Genomic DNA, 18,191 nt, shown 5'->3' on the forward strand with positions numbered 1-18,191 from the left:
CTCTTTAACATCTTTATCAATAACATCGATGATGGAATTGAGTGCACCCTCAGCAGGTTTGCAGATGACACCAAGCTGAGTGGTGTGGTCGACACCCTAGAAGGAAAGGAAGCCATCCAAAGGGATCTTGACAGGCTGGAAAGATGGGCCTGGGTGAACCTAATGAGGTTCAACACTGCCAAGTGTCAGGTGTTGCACTTGGGCCGGAGGAATCCCAGACACAGATACAGACTGGGAGAAGAGTTTCTTGAGAGTGGCCCTGCTGAGAAGGACTTGTGGATTCTGGTGGATGAGAAACTTAACCTGAGCCAGCAGTGTGCTCTGGCAGCTCGCAAGGCCAATGGTATCCTGGGCTCCATCAGAAGAGGAGTGGCCAGCAGGGACAGGGAGGTGATTGTCCCTCTCTGCTCTGCCCTTGTGAGGCCCCATCTGGAGTACTGTGTCCAGGTCTGGGGCTCTCAATACAAGAAAAATGTGGAACTGTTGGAGAGGGTTCAGAGGAGGGCCACGAAGATGATTAGAGGGCTGGAGCACCTCCCCTACAAAGAGAGGCTGAGGGAGCTGGGCTTGTTGAGCCTGGAGAACAGAAGGCTGTGGGGCGACCTCATTGCAGCCTTCCAGTACCTGAAGGGAGCTTATAACCAGGAGGGGATTCAGCTTTTTAAAGTGTAGACAATGGCAGGACAAGGGGGAATGGATTAAAACTAAAGGAGGGAAGGTTTAGATTGGATATTAGGGGGAAGTTTTTTACAGAAAGAGTGGTGAGGCTGCCCAGAGAAGTAGTGGATGCCCCATCCTGGAATTGTTCAAGACCAGGTTGGATGGAGCCCTGGGCAACCTTGTGTAGATCCAGGCCTGAGGTTGGTGGCCCTGCCTGTGGCAGGGGGATTGGAGCTCTATGATCCTTGGGATCCCTTCCAATCCATGCCATTTTATGATTCTATGATTCTATGAAAAGAGAAATGTGTCCTGAATGACCAGTTTGTGTCTGAGCTAGCTCTTATGAGAAAGATAAAAAAACAGATTGACTGCCCAGTATGTTGCCTTTTAAGGATATTGATTAAGGCCTTGTAGATTACTTCTTGGGGGGTGTAAATGGCTAGGGATAAGATTATTTACTTTCATTGACACACACAGAATCATTTTCTCCAGAAGTGATTCTTTTGTAAATGGCATCTTTGCCTTCTCTTTATGTTCCTGAATCCCTTTTCCCTTGGAAAGTACTGTGCTTTCATTATTACACATTGCTGAAGAGCACTAATATATATAATATATATAGAGCACTAATATCTCATAAGACTGAGTGGGTATTATAGCCATGCATCATCCAAGAAAAGCATGCTGATGAACTACAGTGTAATGTGGATGTAGATGTCATCCAAGGAAGTTGGTATTAAGCTGCAAACTCAGAAGTAGGGCCTTGCAGACACATGTGATGATTGCTATTGATGTCAGGAGCTGTCCTTAATGAGAGAAGATTGCCTTATTCCTGAGTGAGAAATGTATGGCTCATGAGTCTGGCTTTGTTTTTCACTTACAGCCATATTTGTGAATCAGGTAATTCTCACAAATATGACCAGAGCTTGTCCTTAATGAGCATGTGTAAGTACGGGTTGTGAAAGGAGCTATGCTGAATTAGAAAAGGTCAGGGAATCTGGAAAGGGGAGGGGGGCTGAAACATGTGTAAATATGTGGGTAAATAACCGTGTTAATGCTCAAAGCAGTTGGACTAGGTGACCTCTAGAGGCCTACCTCTTAGCCTGGCCTCCAGTGTCCAACCTTACCAGTTCTGTGATTTCTGACAATGGGTAAAATGCTAATAATGATTACCTGTGAATAGCCCAAATATGTGAGGGGACACACGTGTGGAGTGGCAGTTAAATGGAAGAAGTTGTTAAAAAGAAATATATAATAAGGCATTTTCTACTCAACTGTAACTTTTCCACCTATGACTAATACACAATATATTTGGGTTTGCTTCTGCAGGGCTAACCTGACCATTGGAAGAAAGCAACTGCTGTCTGTGACTAGAACAGGTACAGCCCTATTTATTTCTAGAAACTGAAATTATTATTGGTAGTTGCTGTTTCTGTCAGAAATTTTTGCCATGTGTGAGTAAGCACCTTGAAGAACCTACACTTTGGATCAGCTAAGTCTAGTTTATTTCAGCTTGCCAGGGTTTCTTTTCTGGGCAACATTTCATCAGCAGGAATATGGTGGCACTTGAACTTTGGGAAATACACTTTCTGCTGTCATGCTTGATACTTCATGCCCATTTTTTGGACTTGGATATGGGGTAAAGCAACAGCCCAGTGATGGTTGGTTGACCTTTTCAGATCTGTAGATAGCAACAAAGTTTCATGGTGTTCTTGATGAATATTTCGAAAGCCTTAGCCACTCTGTGATCTGACCAGGACATGTGGTTTCACTCTTCCTGAAGAGATTAGTCCTGAGAAGTTATGATAGACACCTCTGCTATCCCACCCACCTTCCTCCTCTGCTTGTTTTACCACTGAAGAAAAGCCTCAACGCGTTGCAGCCCAATCCAATAAGTGGATAAAAGCTGCACAAACTTTTCCATCCTGAGTGTCTAATATATCAGTGTCTCAATAAAGAACAGATGACTTAACCTGGGAGACAGGAAGGTGGGGAACAAGTCAAGGAAATAGAGTACTTTCACAGTTTATTCAGACTTTGTGTTGATTAAGGCCATCTAGTTCCAACAGAGGTCAAGTGTCCAGCTGCCACTTCACTGTCTCTCAGCAATTCAGCTTCTGCAAATATCCCTTCTACCAAAATACGCTGCTATGAAGAGGTCTATTAAAATGAATTAGATCCTGCAGAGTGACTGCTGGTCTGCAGCTACTATGAGGGGGAAGTCCTTGTGACTGGGTTTCTTGATTTGGGCAGCAGAGGAGAATGTCTTATTTTATGTGGTGAACAGTTTCCTGTAAATTATTAGTGAATATGTTTTAGAAGGGTACAGCTGATTATAGATAAACCTTTCCACTGAGAATAAGGTCATCGTTCTCATTACATTGCTATTAATGGGGTTTTGACTTGGCTGTTGTCAGCAGATTGTTGGGAACTACTTTTGTCACATTGTTAGTGCTTGTAAAAATGAACAAGGCATGGGAGCAGCTTTATGAAGAGCAAAGATAGTGGTTTATATAGACATCCTAAGACACAGAAGACTATGTAATAGAAAAATATTGGTTTCTGACTGGTCTCAGTGAAAGTAGGAGGTATTTGCAAAGGTGTTTCTTACTGAAATGACAAATAAGGTGGGTGGGCAGGAACCTTTCCTCTTGGTATACCTATGCAAAATCTTTTTTTAGTCCACGCTGTGCATTTTCCAGAGGACATGAGGGGGTTTTGCTGGCTCAGAAGAAATTATTCCTTTATGTGTTACATATTACAGAGAGATGTATAGGTGAAAGGGGGTGAAAGAGAAAAGGGACAGTTACAAAGTCACAAGAGGAAAAATGCAGAGGGGAGAATAATTTCCCCTTCCTCCTCAGTATTATTACAGAAGGACAGATAATAAATAACCCCAGTTGAAGGATGTAGAGCTTGGAAGAAATCATCACAGCTAGGTCTGCGGAAAAGGTAATAGGTACAAGCGTGAAAACACTCAGTGAAGGAGGAGGCAGATTGCTTTTTAAATGATCAGTAGATGGTCCAGCAGTGATTTCTTCTTTTCTTACTTTTTTAAAGCTTATGGATAGTATAATAAATGTGGTATCTAATGAAACCTCAAGCAAAGTTTAAATAACAGATTTTCCTTTTCTCTGCTTTTATCTTGGCAGAAGCAATTATTTTTAAAAGGCTTTGAACTTTGTTTTATAAGACTTGTTTGCAGTGTTTCAGCAAACTGTTTTATAAAAAAGCAAGCATGACAGAAGTCCTCTGTAGACAATCTAGCTGCATTTCATGGAAACCAGTATATTCTGATGATTGTACCCTCACCAGTGACTCCAAGCAAGAGAGTACAGTTTTACTTTTATCTAGATTTCTGTCAGTACCTGTATTAGTGATTTCTTTCCTTTGTTGGTAGTGAACTTACTAAACTATTCAGTAAGGAACACCAAGTTGCCACCAGTTGTACTGTGTTTCTCAAGATGTAAATCTGAGGTCTTTTTTTTTTTTTTTTTTTTTAAGTAAAAAGAAGGTAGTGTTTGAACTTCAGTAGAAGCAAGCTTCCTGCAAGAAGTTTCTGTGTTTTTAACTAAATAAAGAAGTCTTGGCATATTTGGGACCAGTTGAGATCCCCTCTTAACAACACAGGACCTAATACTTTGATGCCAAGCTTTAATTGTTGAAAGGTAACTCTACACATACTAGTAAAATGGAGATCATGTGTTCACAAACCCTTCAGTTTATCTCTCTCTGATCTAGGTAAGGTGTGTTACAGGGCTGGTCTTTCAAGGCCTTTCACTGGTAAGCACCTACTTCTGAAAACACTAGAAATTCTTGAATTCCACCAGAATAGGATAGGTTGGATACATAAAGATCAATACCTCAGAATTTAAGACTAAGTGCTTTTGCATGATTTACAACAAATAAATTATTTATGAGTTTTAGTACTTGTTACATAAATAGTTAAAAATACAAAGTCTTTAAAGTTATTTTCATCGGTGTTACCTAATCGAATTAATATTTCTTTGCAACTGTATCTTTATATTGGAAAAGTGCAGAACAGAAAAACTTCAACATGTAGCTGTTGCCATAGATTTTATGTGGAAGTCAATTGTATGCTACATTGATTACTGCCAGCACAAAACCCTAGACAAATTAGGTAAGATGGAAAGCATACTATATTCATATTTCTTATGCTTTCAGCTTTTTTTCCCCAGATAATTTTAAGGAAACATGATTGTTTAGTGCCTTATTTTTATCTTTATTTCTTTTCTGAAGTGTTCATGATGACTTGTTCTTGCAGGAGAAGTTTAATGTCAAGAGTATGGGGCATCAGGTGATAATATTTGACTTTTCTCTCATAAGAGGACTGTGGGAAACTCGAGTTAAGAGGAACAAAGAACGTCAGAGAAAAGAGAAAGAAAGATTAGAGAAAAGCTCATTGGAGAAGTAAGCCAACTTTTCTGCTGTTCATTTTAACTGAATCCATTATTATTTTCCACTAACATTGCCATGTACTAAGCATTATCAGATGATTCAAAGGGTTTGATCGCAATGATTTCTTGCCATCTCTCCTCAGATGATTGGAAGAGAAATGCAGCACAAACTGTGCTTGTATTTCATTAGTTCCTGCTCTTTCCTACTGAGATTGTGATTTACTAATGGTGTATTTTATTGTGTACTGTGTAGAATCACGTTCTGTGATTCTGTGATTTAATTTGAAGGGAAAAATAACACATTTTGTACCTTTCTATTGCTTATGTGCTATATAAAAATACAGGTCTTTATTATGGAATCCATGAAAACATGCTCATAATTTTCAGTACTAAGAAATACGCTAAGTCTTTTTGTTGAGTTGACAGGAGAAACAAAAGGAATTAAATAAATGGACACATACAATTGCTTCTGAATAGGAGAGAGAGAATAGAATAAAAGAATTATCAGAGGATTTTTTTTCCTAGTTCAAATATTAGGAAGAGCTTTGATTATAATGCTTACACCCACTAATCATGTTATTCTTTTTATTATATTTAATTTATGGTTTCTTTAAACAATATTTTGGTTTCTTTATATTCATTCCTATTACTGATAGTGAAGTATTATATTGTGTTGGAAATGTTGGAAATATATTTTTTTTCCCTCTGAGAAGAGAACAAAGCAATAAAAATCACTTTCTTCTTAAAAATAAAATGCACAGGGTTAAGCATTGCCCTTGTTTAAGAACATCATTGCATTGAACCTTTGTGTGGTGTTTCATCTGTCTCAGGAGACACATGCACAGATTCTCACTGCCAGTGCAGCTACACTGACAGCAGAGCAGCTGGGCTAAGAGGAGACTAGGGTAATACAAAGTCTTGGTTGCTCTTTCTGCAAGACCTTCTTCTTCAAAACATCCATAGTTGCAGTTTTGGTTCTCCCACTTCTACCCACAGCCTGCGTAATACACCCTAATCCGAGCACCCTCCTGCTCCCTCTCCCCCCAATTCAAGACAAACAAACAAACAACAAAAAAGCAAGCTCATTCCTCAGGTTAAACTCTCTAGAATGGATAAATTTTCTTTTCTGATATAAAATGAGGGTTAGAAAAAGTTTCTGTTGTGATACCTTTGTGGTGGAAAAGAGAAGTGAAAGGATTTGGAATGAAAGTCAATCAAATCTCATTTATGTTCCAGATGACACATTAAGAAGTGACTTTATGTAATTCTAATTCAGATGAACTAGACAACTCTTTACTGCTTTCTTTATCAGCTAGTGGCTCTTGGGGTGCCATGGCAGCCTTCTTCATGAAAAGAATATTATGACTAGGAATCCAGACCCATACTCATGATAGGTCAGTACCAATGTGGACTTAAAAGTCAACACGCCCCAGCCATGTTTTATTTGGCTTTTGGTTTCCTGTGGTCCAGAAGATAAGTTCTGAGTTCACTAGTACAAAAGCTACCCAGAAGTGCCAGGCATGGGGAACTTCTGTATCAAAGAAAGAAAGAGGGTAACCTTATGTGCTCTGGAGCAGCTAATTTCCACTCCATGTGTGGGTTTTTTTGTCAGTAGCATAAATTAAGCCTCATTTCTTACTGTGAACGGTGTATTCCATTACAGTGATACCTTCCCTGTGGTTATTTGTCAAAAGACACCCCTACAGCTGAAAAAGTGGAGTTTGACCTCCTGTTCTGCTCTTTTCTACTAATGAGGTCCAAAGTCATTCTGTTATCTTCCTGCACCAACTGGAGATAGGGAATTTGGGATTTGATATAGAGAAGTAAAAGGTTTCAAGTGCACTTTCAGCATTTACAAAAGATTTTTGTTTTCTTCCTTGAGCTTGCAATTGGCATATAGTACTTTGTCTTGTTGCATGTCTTCATGCAATCAGGTTACTTTCAAGTCAATCCTACTTCTTTTAGTGCTACTGAAAAAAAGGAGGAAATACACCAGACTTTGTTTCCTGAATGTCAGTGATCAGTATTCCACCCATGGAAATGAATGGCAAAGTTCACATTCATTCCTATAATCTATGCCCCATATAGTGGATAAAACTGGCAGGATAATAGTGAAAATTGGAAAAATATTGGTTATAAAATGCAAAATTCAGTTAAAAGAAAAATCCTCTTTATTTTATAAGGTGTGCAGTGGATGCTGTCCTTTAGGTCCTAAAGGTTAGATCACAAGTTATATTTTAGAGGCTTTTCAGTGCTTCTAAAGTACTTTTCAGTGCTTTGCTCAAGAGGACAAAAATTTTTTGCTCTTAGCTCAAAAGTATAGATAAAATTGTAATAACATTTAAGTGCTAATTAAATTAACAGAAATGATGTTTCCCTGAATAAATACATTTCATTATTTTAGGGAGTTCGTGTGTGACTGATTTCTGTTATTCTATTCAGAGATTAAAATTTTACCACTGTCAGTTTGGTTGTCCACTGAAATCAATGCTAGTTCTTACTCTTAAGTCACAGTAAGAAAGTATTATGGAAAGGATTGTGACCCCAAATGGTAATTGCAGAAAGACTTTCAAAAAAGGCAGTTTCTCAAATGGAGGACTGCATTCTAGATATTTACTTTTGCCGGCAGCTAGAGCGAATTCCCAAGTAGGCTGAAATTAATAGAGTTTCTCTGCAAATATACTTGTGTAACAGATGAGTTTGGAATCTGGCCTACTGAGGCTGCTTTGCTTTTTTTAAAAAAAACCCACAAAATCCAGTGTTTCTTAAAGAGGTTGCGGTTCACTAATGCCCTTGAGATTGTTCAGTTCCTTATCAGCTGTGTTGCTATGCAGAATGACCTGATAATATGTAGTGAAATGTGGTATGTATTGTTTGAGGAAAACCTCCCAATTAATGTCCAGGGAACCTTGCCTTGGGGCAAGATTATTTTGCTCATGCAGGGTCAATAAGCAGTCACATGCAAGATATTTCTCTCATTTGACTGAAGATTTTCTAAAAGGAAAATCTCACAAACAAATGTAAACCCTGAACTGTGTTTCTATTAATGGCGAGGTCTTGTAAAGATTTCAGGAATTTACAGGTCTAAAGCAGTTGTTTAAACAGCTGGGCAGTGAAAGTTGATTCGGGAGAAGAGTCTACTTAGAATATTGTGAGAGGCTCTTCTCTGAGTCTCTGAGACACGGATATCAGATCACTTTGGGTGGTGTTAATTCACAACTCTATTTCCCCTTTGGTTTTGTGGGACTGTGGACGTATGGCTGTTTAAGGAACCCCTAATTCTGTGGTGGTGGGGCGGTGGCGAGGGGCACATATAAATCAACAGCTGAGTATGAAAGAAAAAGAAACATTAGCCCATTGAGAAGGAGTAATTACATTTTACTTCATGTCCTTAGCTCAATCATACAAGCCTATTTGAAATCTCCCATAGGATATGAAACACAAAGTGTTCCCCAAAATATATACTGTTCTGGGGTTATTTACATGTTTATGAAAGTCTATATTATGGAAAGTTGTTTGTGGCACTGTTTTATATTTTATCTTCCTGATTCCAATAATTGTGAACATTCTGGTATTGTACCCTGAAATGCTTAGTGCTGTCAGACTAACTTGATGTGGTATGATGATTTCCCTCAATAATTTTTTTTGTCTACTTGTTTTTTGGACGAGGAATGAGAGTCAAAGTTTACACTTAGATTTTTTTTTTAAAGGATTGCAATGTGTTTGTCTTCTGTGAGAAAGGCAGGTAAGGTAGAATTGAAGGCTGACAAATTAAGCATTCAAGTGAGGAAATGCCAGAGGTGTTTGCCCAGATTAGCTATCTAAATCTTTGCTGTGAAATGGCACAGCCTCCCCTGTCTACCAACCAAACACACAGCAAAGATAACCATTCAGCCACCATTGCCATCGTGTCTCTTAAAAAAATTCCTCTCAAGGTCTGGCTAGCTAAATGTGCATGCATTACTTTTCTGAGCTATGCACTTCCTGAATGCTAAATGTCAGAAGAAAACTTTCTCTCCAAAGGCAGACAGTGCCTTTTTTCCCTCCCCAAGATGCTATGTGTTTGTTTAATAAAATAGATTTGTCTCTATCTCTCTGCCAAACTTCAGTGTTATAACTGTATTTGTACCTGGACTAAGATTTTATTTGTGATGTTTATCTTTATTCTCCCACTCAACATCCAATTTAGACAATTTTCTAAGCAAAACTAAAACTCAAGCTGGGAGTCCGTAGCCCCAAACACAAATTATAGGTAACAACTTGGGAGTAGAGCTGCAGCACTAATAACCACTTATTTGCTTTTGTTCCTATGTGCTTATACATACAGGCCTTGCATCTAATATAGAACATGCATATGGGTGAAAGATAAAAGCTGCTGTTGAGCCACAATCCTTTACAACCCATGGAAGAGCCAGGCAGAGGGAATGAAGTTAAATCAATCCAATTGCATTTGAAGCAAATGTTACTTGTCCACCAGGAATATTAGTCTGGGCTGAGCTCCAGTTTAACTGTACTGCTCTTATAAAAATTCCATAGGACTGTTTAATGGCTGTATGTTGCTAGTGATTCTAACATCACCCAGAAATACTAAACTGGTGTCACCATGTTGTGTCCTGGCTATTTCTTTCATCCTGATTTAGGGTGAACAGTGCCATCTAACGAAACTTCCTTTCTTTGCCCGGGAAGCATAAATTTTCCCTGAGACCTCCTAACACAGTGGGTAACTGCAGAAGGAAGAACTATGCAAAGAAATCCAGCTGCTCCTCATTTACTGGGATGGCTATGAAATCCTTACTAATGCACACTCCTTGTTATTCAAGCTGACCCCTCCCTTGAAGGGTCTAGTCATTGAATTTGTTCTACAGTAATTCTTTGCATCATATTGATTAGATTCATGCTTTTGTTGGAGAATCTAAGATGCTAAGCAAGGAAGTCCCATATTCTCGAAAGGAAATATTTATAATAATAATAACAATACTACTACTACTACTAATAGGAATATTAATAATAAAATTATATGTTGTTAAATCTCTGCTGCAGATATACTCCAAAAGAGAAATAATGTTTGGGGAGCAATTGCCTGAAGACAACTTCAGCACTAACCAAAATGGAAACACTTGCATATTCCATTTCCCTGTTGATTCTGTTTCATATCTATAGTGTATTGCCCTGAAAGCTTACTGAAAAGCAGCAATGTATTCGGAAATAGCTTGCTAGAATTAAGCTTTCCTCTATACCATTTACAGTCTGCTTTAGTGACAGGTGTGATTTTGTGTTAGAGATATAAAACTGTGAAACATAACTTTTTTTGGGGCAAACACAAGCAGCATGCAATCAAAATTTAAAAAAAAATTGCTTGTACTGTTTGTGTGGTTGAAGTAGAAATACTGGATTAATTATCTGAGTTGGAACCTTAGTTCTCATCTGGGTCCTATGTCCGCAAAAAATTATTTCATGTCCATTCTCCCACCTACATTAGTCTAGACTTGACTAACACCCACTTTAAGAATATTGAAAATGGTAGATCCTTCTTTAATCTGACTATACCTGCTTGATCTAGAGGAAGATCAAAATATTTTTTTGGCTGAGTAGTAATAAAAAGACATACATTTCAGGAGGGCTGTCATTTTATAACCAATGTGTCATATGTGAAAACATGTTCCAGGAATATCAGGAGCCTTTAACCAAGTCCAGAAATTTACTTTCTCTAAAAGTGTATATTGGCATATTTAAAGGCTGATCTTATTTGTGTGGCTTTTATTTTTTTTTCCTTTCCTCCTTTTCTGATTGACACATTGGGTTAGATGCCTTTCTTGAAGAATCACAATACTTTCCAGATACAACAAATGTGGTGGTGGTTCTATTTTATTTGAGGGTAGTCACCAAAGGAAGACTTAAATAGTTGTTTAGCATCCTTTAAGAAGTATCATCATCTCAATTGTTTGACAAGGACAGAGCTGAATGACAACCATTATAGCTGACTAGATCCCTTCAGTTGAATCTCAACTGTAACCTAATTTACTTACTAATATATATACTGGCTTGATGAAAGTCACACCTCTAGGCCAAGAAAGCTCATATTGATTAATCTGGCCAGTGTGTACCCCAAGGGTGCAAGTGGGGGTTCTAAATTGTTAGACCCTTGGTCCTTGTTATATATCATATTTTCGTTCTGAGATGTACCGTACAAAATTATGCATGTTGGTTGCTCCATTATTAATTGATTTTCCATCTGTTTAAAATGTGCTTGTACATAGTACTTAGCCTGGTGACCCTAAGCAGGCATTCTTTAAAAGCTTAACAGAGCATGTTGCCATAATTTAATGTATGAGTAAAGAGGAAATTTGACACAGGATTTGACATCAGTGCGTGATATCCCTGTTGAATTCCTAACCAGGTTTAATTTTTAATGCTTGTCTTTCTTGTGAGGTCAATATTTTTCACTGACTGATTTGGTTAACCGTGTTTTTTGTTATGTGCATTTTATGGCTAATCTCAGTTAATCCTGAGATTTGTGTTCAGTACACGTTATCAGTAATGTGTCAGAGGACAGTTTGTTCTTCCATCTTTGATGTAGCTCCCTTCATGCCATTTTCTATATTTCTTGTTATAAAATAGTAAAATTTTAGATCTAAGCTCTCTGCTCTTGTGTTCCTGGGGTGTATCAGACAGAGTCAGCACTAAGGTGTAGCAGAGCAGCTTGGTGCCTTACTTTTTACTAAGAGCTACACTTTTTGACCTATTCTTTCTGGTTAAGTTTCTGAAGTTCTTAGAATTTCTAGTGTGAAGAATGAGTCCATATTTTTTTGTGCATGATTGAAGAGCAATGAATACAAAAAAGCATCTTGGGGGCGAGATTTTCAGTGCATTGAATTATGTACTGAGATCAAATGTTGGTTGCTTTGGTAGAAAATGAAGGAATTACATGGGAATTAGGGGGCAGTAATGCACAGAGTTCATCTTCATGCAGGGACAGAAAAATTGTCTAGGGTAGGTTGTAAGAGTTCAGCAGTGGTAAGTAAATCCAGGATTATTTAGAAAATTTTAGAGAGGGGGAAAGAATGCTAGCGGTTTGGTACTGCCTTTTAATAGTTCAGTTCCTTCTGCTGTTCTCCTCCTTGGGGATTCAATTCACTTCCCCAATTCACTCCACTCACTCTCCCTTAACCTCCCACCCACCCCGCACAGTAATACAGAGCTTTTATAGCTAATTAGCTTTGCTCACTGGTAGATGGGTGCTGGGAAAAAAAGGATAAGTAGTTAGTTTGGGCCTCTTTATTTTTCTTATAGTATATAAAAGTGTTATTTTCTAGCTCTTCCTAGTGATCTCTTGCTATTGCACTGTGTGATCTCTTGCTATTGCAACCTCTGTTGTGCTGGTGGTCTCTAGGATTCAAATGGCAGGTTGAATAGACAAGATCAACAATAAAAATTGAATTGGCTCATGTGTCAAAGCATCTGAAAGAGGTGTTTCAATTTTCATGTCTGCTGGTATGGAAAAAATCTGTCATCTGAGTTCTTCCAGACTGTAGCTGTAAGGCATGTTCTTTGGTAGGGCTGCCTAGCGCAGTCAGGTACTTGGATGGCTCTCCCTCTGTAACCAGAAGTATCAGATGCAGTGTGTTGAAGGACCACAAAATAGACTAAAGGAGCTGCATCTACTCTAACCTATTTTTTTGTCTTTGTTACATCAAGTAGGTTCAGAAAAGATTTTGACATGATATGGGTTGGTAACGGTCTCTTCCTTAACTGTACTAGCAGCTTCAGTACACCTCTAGGGACTCCCTAAACTGAACATGTTGCTGGATATGTTTTCTCTCTGTCCAGTCTTTTTCTTCCTAAGTCATTTATGAATCAGTTTGTGGTGGTATAAAGCAGTCTACAGTCAGACACTGAAAGAATTTGTACAATTTACTTCAAATATATATATATATATTTAAATTAAGCTTCCTCTATCGACACTTCAAATATCAGGGTGTCCTACAGATGCCTACTTGTAAAGAGCTTACTGATCTCTAATAAAAACTGAAGCCAAGGATGACTAACTTTTCTGCAGCTCTCAATAACTTCAACTATTCTTTCACTTCTCCTTTCATACCTTCATAAGTTGTTGCTCCCACCATCTGTCTGAGAGGTTTTCTGCTTCTGATGTTCTAGAAATTCTTTTCCTACTCATCTGTATACCTGCAGTGACTTCACTTGCTCGCTTGTGGTTTTACATTCAATTTATCAGAGCTTATTTTGCCTTCTCATTTCTTCCTTTGAACATAAATGCTATTTTACTTTTTACATGTTTCTATTTTTGGAAATGAGGGGGGAGAGAAATGCTTCCTCACAGTAGCTTCATTGCATGGGAATACATCATGGTCATTATTACAGAAGGGGCTTTCTGTAGTCCTTTCATGATCCCTGGGTGGTGTACTGCTCCTTGAAACTACACCGTGTCCTCTTGTGGGCTCTCAGTCTAGCTGCTGTGATAAACAGGCATAGGTACTTTCCAAAAGTTTGCACTACTTGCAGTATATCAATGTGTGTATGCTGATAGCTGAAGTCTCCTGCTGTTGCTGTGCTCTCTGCTCTCAAACCCGTCTAACATCACCTAAGGTTTCAGTAAGTGCCACAGATCATGCTTGCAGTTTATAGCTGTCTCAGTAATAACTTTCCTATTTAGACATACAGTCTTGATCCCTAAATTTTTATTTTGAGAGAATCAAGTCAAATATTACTTTTAATCTAAGTTATTATATTCCCATAAATTATTATATTCCCATAAATATAATCTATCTCATATCTGCTGTAAGTGTCCAAAATTTACTTATGTTTATCAAGTCTGGAAGATGCTTCTTGTATCTAAATTTGAAACTGATTTCTTGCATGCAACTTAAAATCAGGCATTCTGCTTCATCTGCCACTGTTTTAAAGAATTATTATTTTAGACAAAATCCCATGATTAGCTGGGAATGTGTACAGTTTTGTTACTCCCTACTTGAACTTTACAAACTTGCATCTGATTCTTTTTCTAAGACGTAATTTTTACATTCTCTAGGGGGCACATTATCCTGAACTTTGTGCCCTTCTTTATCTGTCAGCTTTTTTCAAAGTCTTTAGCTTAAAGTTTCTGCCAGAGGGTGGAGGTTATATAAATGAATCTCATGTACCACAAGAATCTAGCATTCATAGCATGAGATCAAATTTATGATGCAAGGGGCTCTGCAGAGTCTTATTTTGGTATATGGAAGGCTTGCTTCAGTTAATCAACCTGTTTCTTAATTGACTAAACTGAAATAAATCTATCGTAAATTAAAGCACATGCTTTTGGCAATGCTTAATTATATAAAATTGAATGTGCACCTGAAGTTATATGGGTAAAAGTTTGCCCTGGAGGTGAGCCTAAAGTTACACTGAAATTGAATCTGAAATTAGTTGGCATGTGATAACTTTGACCTTTACCTCCACCTTCTAAGGTTATATTGCAAGATAATGGGTAAAAAATGAAAATAGATTGTTATATTTCAATGAGAAAGGGAAGGGAAAAAGGAATATTTCTAACTATTAACTTTCCAAATTACTCTTTTTTGCAACTGAAGAAGTTTGCATACATCACCAGGTCCTTTTCTTTGTTTATACATATAACCTGTTCTGTGAGAATGTATTTCCTAACTTATTGAAATAAAGGGCATCACTCATGCTGGTTTTTGTGACTGTGTACTGTTTCAACTTTTTTATTATTCCCTGGATGTCACTGCTTTATAGTCAGTAAACGAAGTCCTGCTCATCTGAAATCTATATGTAAGCCTAGAAAATCTAAGCATGTCTCTAGGAAAGCTTTATTTTTTTAAAAACTGATCAATAACTTAGATGCATAATTATATTTTGTTAAGTACATTTGAAACCAAAGATCAAGCTTTTAGACTTACTTGCCATATTGTATTTGTTCAGCTGATTTACATAAACCCTTTTGGGCACTCTTTCAGGATAAAGCAGGAATGGAATTTCATACTAGAGTGCCGGAAAAAAGGCATTCCTCAATCAAAATACCTCAAGAATGGCTTTGTAGACACCAATGAGAAGATCTTGGATACTTACAGAAAGAGTCCTCAGCTCAAGAAGAGGCATACTTTGTCAGATGAAGCAAATAAAGAAAGAAACAAGTTCATTTTTCAGCTTTCTGGAGAGCAGTGGACGGTAAATATAATGGAAAACATGGTGCTACTCTTCAAGGTTTTGGGTAGCTTAGCACTGTAACTTTTAATCCCCAAGACTTTTCAAATATGCTTATTTTAAATTCTCTACCAATACATGTAGTTTAGCCCTCTGAAAAATTTTGGTATAAGCAATCATATTGCAATAAGGTATCTTTCTCTGAAATTCCCCAATGGGTGGAAAGAGATGAAAATAATATTCAGCTTTGTTGGCTTGTTGATGTCTTCTACTACTCAGTGATCAGTCTTCTTGCTATAATGGAGTGATAACATTTTTCTCAAGCTCTGTTCAAATCAAAACTAATATCAGCACCAATCCACAATGGTCTTGCAGAAAAAAAAGCACTTTTACTTGCAGTTTTGTTTGATATTAAACAGCAGTGTGGAAGTAAGCCCTGAATTAATGCTCTTTTGAAATTCCACAAAGGTGGATTAGAGTTTGTTTGAAGTTTCTAGAGTTGTTAAAGCTTTGACTGAAATGCATTTTGCATGTACGCTACATTATTAATGAGAAAGTGAAATTAGAATTTTGACTTTAGCTTATGGTTTTTAAATTTACGTTTGAGATTTTAATTACAAAGAATACAAGTTAAAAAGGAAATAGATGAAGTGTCCACATTGCACTGGCACAATTCTTTTTATTGAACTGAAACATAAATTTTTCTCAGATTTGATCTCGAATACAAAAGTATTTTGTCAGTTTTCATTTTTTTTTACTTCTGTCTTTATTTCTTTCCTGAATAAACATAAAATACATGAAATTTCTGGAGAATAGAAACCCTTGGTTCCCATCCAGCTCTAGTAAGCCTATTTTTTCAACTGATACCAATCATTCATGTGGTAAGATCGGTTGCTGGAGAGCTATCGTGTCTAATCTTTCAAGAACCTTGGATATTAACATTAAAGCTGTGTAGTCCTATGCTGCACAATTTGCTGTTTAGTAAACTTTGTAGGTACATTAGGAGACAAAAAAGAAGAGCTATTGCAGCTCCTCAGACACTGATACAGTAGCAACTGCAAATATTTTCAGTGCATCATAGAGCAGAGAACTGCATAACTAAACTCTTCTGTTGCTTATCCTGTTTTGCTAGTTAACATTTTGCTTTGTCATCACAAACAAAGCTTTACATTAGGAGGCAAAATCAAACATACATAATCTGCTGTGTTTTCCAGAGCACTTAATTTCAATTCGACATGCTGAAAGATCACATTTAGGAGATATCGCTGTACTGTGACTTAGATTATGCCACCCTGAGCGCTGTCGTGCACGCTATGTCACCTTGAGTGTAGCATGCCTAGCCACCATTTGCTCTGCTTCTGTCTCCATACCATGTACTCACTGTGGCTGTATTGCACAGCCCCTGTGCCTCATTGTCCAGTTATAGCCTGGTTGAAGTGAGCTTTCTGTTTATATGAGATGCTGTGACATAGTGCAGGTGTCTGCAGACAAAGATAAAATCAAAGCAGCTCTATTTAGAGACCAATGCTCCTTCAAAACCAGAGAACCTTGACAGTCTCGAACAGTTGGTTCTGTGACTAAAAGTAATGTGCAAATCCACTTGACAGGGTTCTGAAAGAAGTTGATTTCCTCTTATGGCAGGAATTTTGTAAAAATTATATCAGTTATACAGATCATACTACTTATTTTACTGTTTGTAATCTCAACTGCTGCTTCTAAACCAAAGACAGAATCTGACAAGGCACTCTTTTCTCCTGTTACTCTCTCACAAAAAAAAAGTGCACTTAGGCAGCTTGAATTTGCAGATTGTGCAACCAAAGCTGCATAGGCTGACAATTTGCATGTGAAAAGATCTTTGGATACGTGATGGTTTTCTCATAGAAGCCTCTATGATATGTGGCTGGGAAGTGTGATATCAACTGTGCTTTAGTTTCTGTAATGGTTTTTGCACACACATACAGCCATGGGTTGAAAGTTTGGAAGATTAAGCACTCAGGCACTAGGAGGAGTCAGAGTTGCCTGTGTGTTTTTACAGGCACATAACCAGCTTTGTTTGCTGTTGGCTGGCCACTTACCGTTGGCAGCAGCAAATAGCAGAGCCCTGTGAAGTGTCCACTTGGGAACTAGCTGTTGAATGGTCTATTTCACTTGCTTTTAGATGATAAGTATTTCTATTATGGTTCCCCTTTCCTCTCATCAACAAAACAGTAATATATCCTCTAGACAGTTGATAGCTAAATCTGAGTAGGTTGCTGGTAAGACTTACAGATTTAATTTTGAGAACTAGGTTTGCTTCTGGGCTGTACCAGCTCTCTTTCTGGACACTATGAAGTTAGGTCTCACAGAGGAGTAATCCTTAGAATAGGGATTTTTCAAGATCAAAACAAGTAGCTATTCTCACACAGGTCTCAGTGTAAGGGCTCTCATTGGAAATTTCAGCAGCAGATGAGCTGAGTCCAAAAATCAGCTAAGGTTGTTATTTTGCAATGATTCAATCTATTGCAATGGTATCTTGTGTTGGTCACTAATATGTCCAGGCTGTCTACATGGTAAAAATGTAGACATGTTAAAAAGATGTTATTGTCTCATGTTCCATATCCATACAGCATAACAGTGAATCTTGCCCACTGATTCTGCATTGTTGAGTACAAGGTTAAAAATGTTTTTTGTAAAACATTATATACTTGATTAGCTTGGAAAATTATTTTGAAAACCACCTTGATAGTACGATTATGAAAATGTTCTGTTTCTTTGATGACGATTTTGAACCTTTGCAAGGGAGGAAATCAGAGCAGATCACACATTTTGAATTCCTAATAGGAATTCCTTCCTTTGGGACCTGTGTGCCACTTCTTCCCCCCACTTCTCAAATGTCATTGAAATGATAATATATTTCCATTAGGTGTAGACCAACTATTCTTTGTATGTGTGAAGTAATTATTTCAACATATCTGG

At 37.8% G+C, this 18,191-nt stretch overlaps 1 protein-coding gene across 1 annotated transcript in view; it reads left to right on the forward strand.

The window, feature by feature from the left end:
* LRRC2 (leucine rich repeat containing 2) overlaps positions 1 to 18,191 on the forward strand; it is a 78,068-nt gene that overhangs the window by 6,148 nt on the left and 53,729 nt on the right. The window contains exons 2-4 of the mRNA XM_084277983.1: positions 1,987 to 2,036; positions 4,943 to 5,088; positions 15,050 to 15,260. Of these exons, the coding sequence (XP_084134109.1) occupies positions 4,964 to 5,088; positions 15,050 to 15,260 (336 nt within the window). The 5' untranslated portion in view covers positions 1,987 to 2,036; positions 4,943 to 4,963. The remainder of the gene's footprint in view (positions 1 to 1,986; positions 2,037 to 4,942; positions 5,089 to 15,049; positions 15,261 to 18,191) is intronic.

Source organism: Gallinula chloropus (assembly GCF_964237585.1).
Source record: "Gallinula chloropus genome assembly, chromosome: Z".
Lineage (NCBI taxonomy): Eukaryota > Metazoa > Chordata > Aves > Gruiformes > Rallidae > Gallinula > Gallinula chloropus.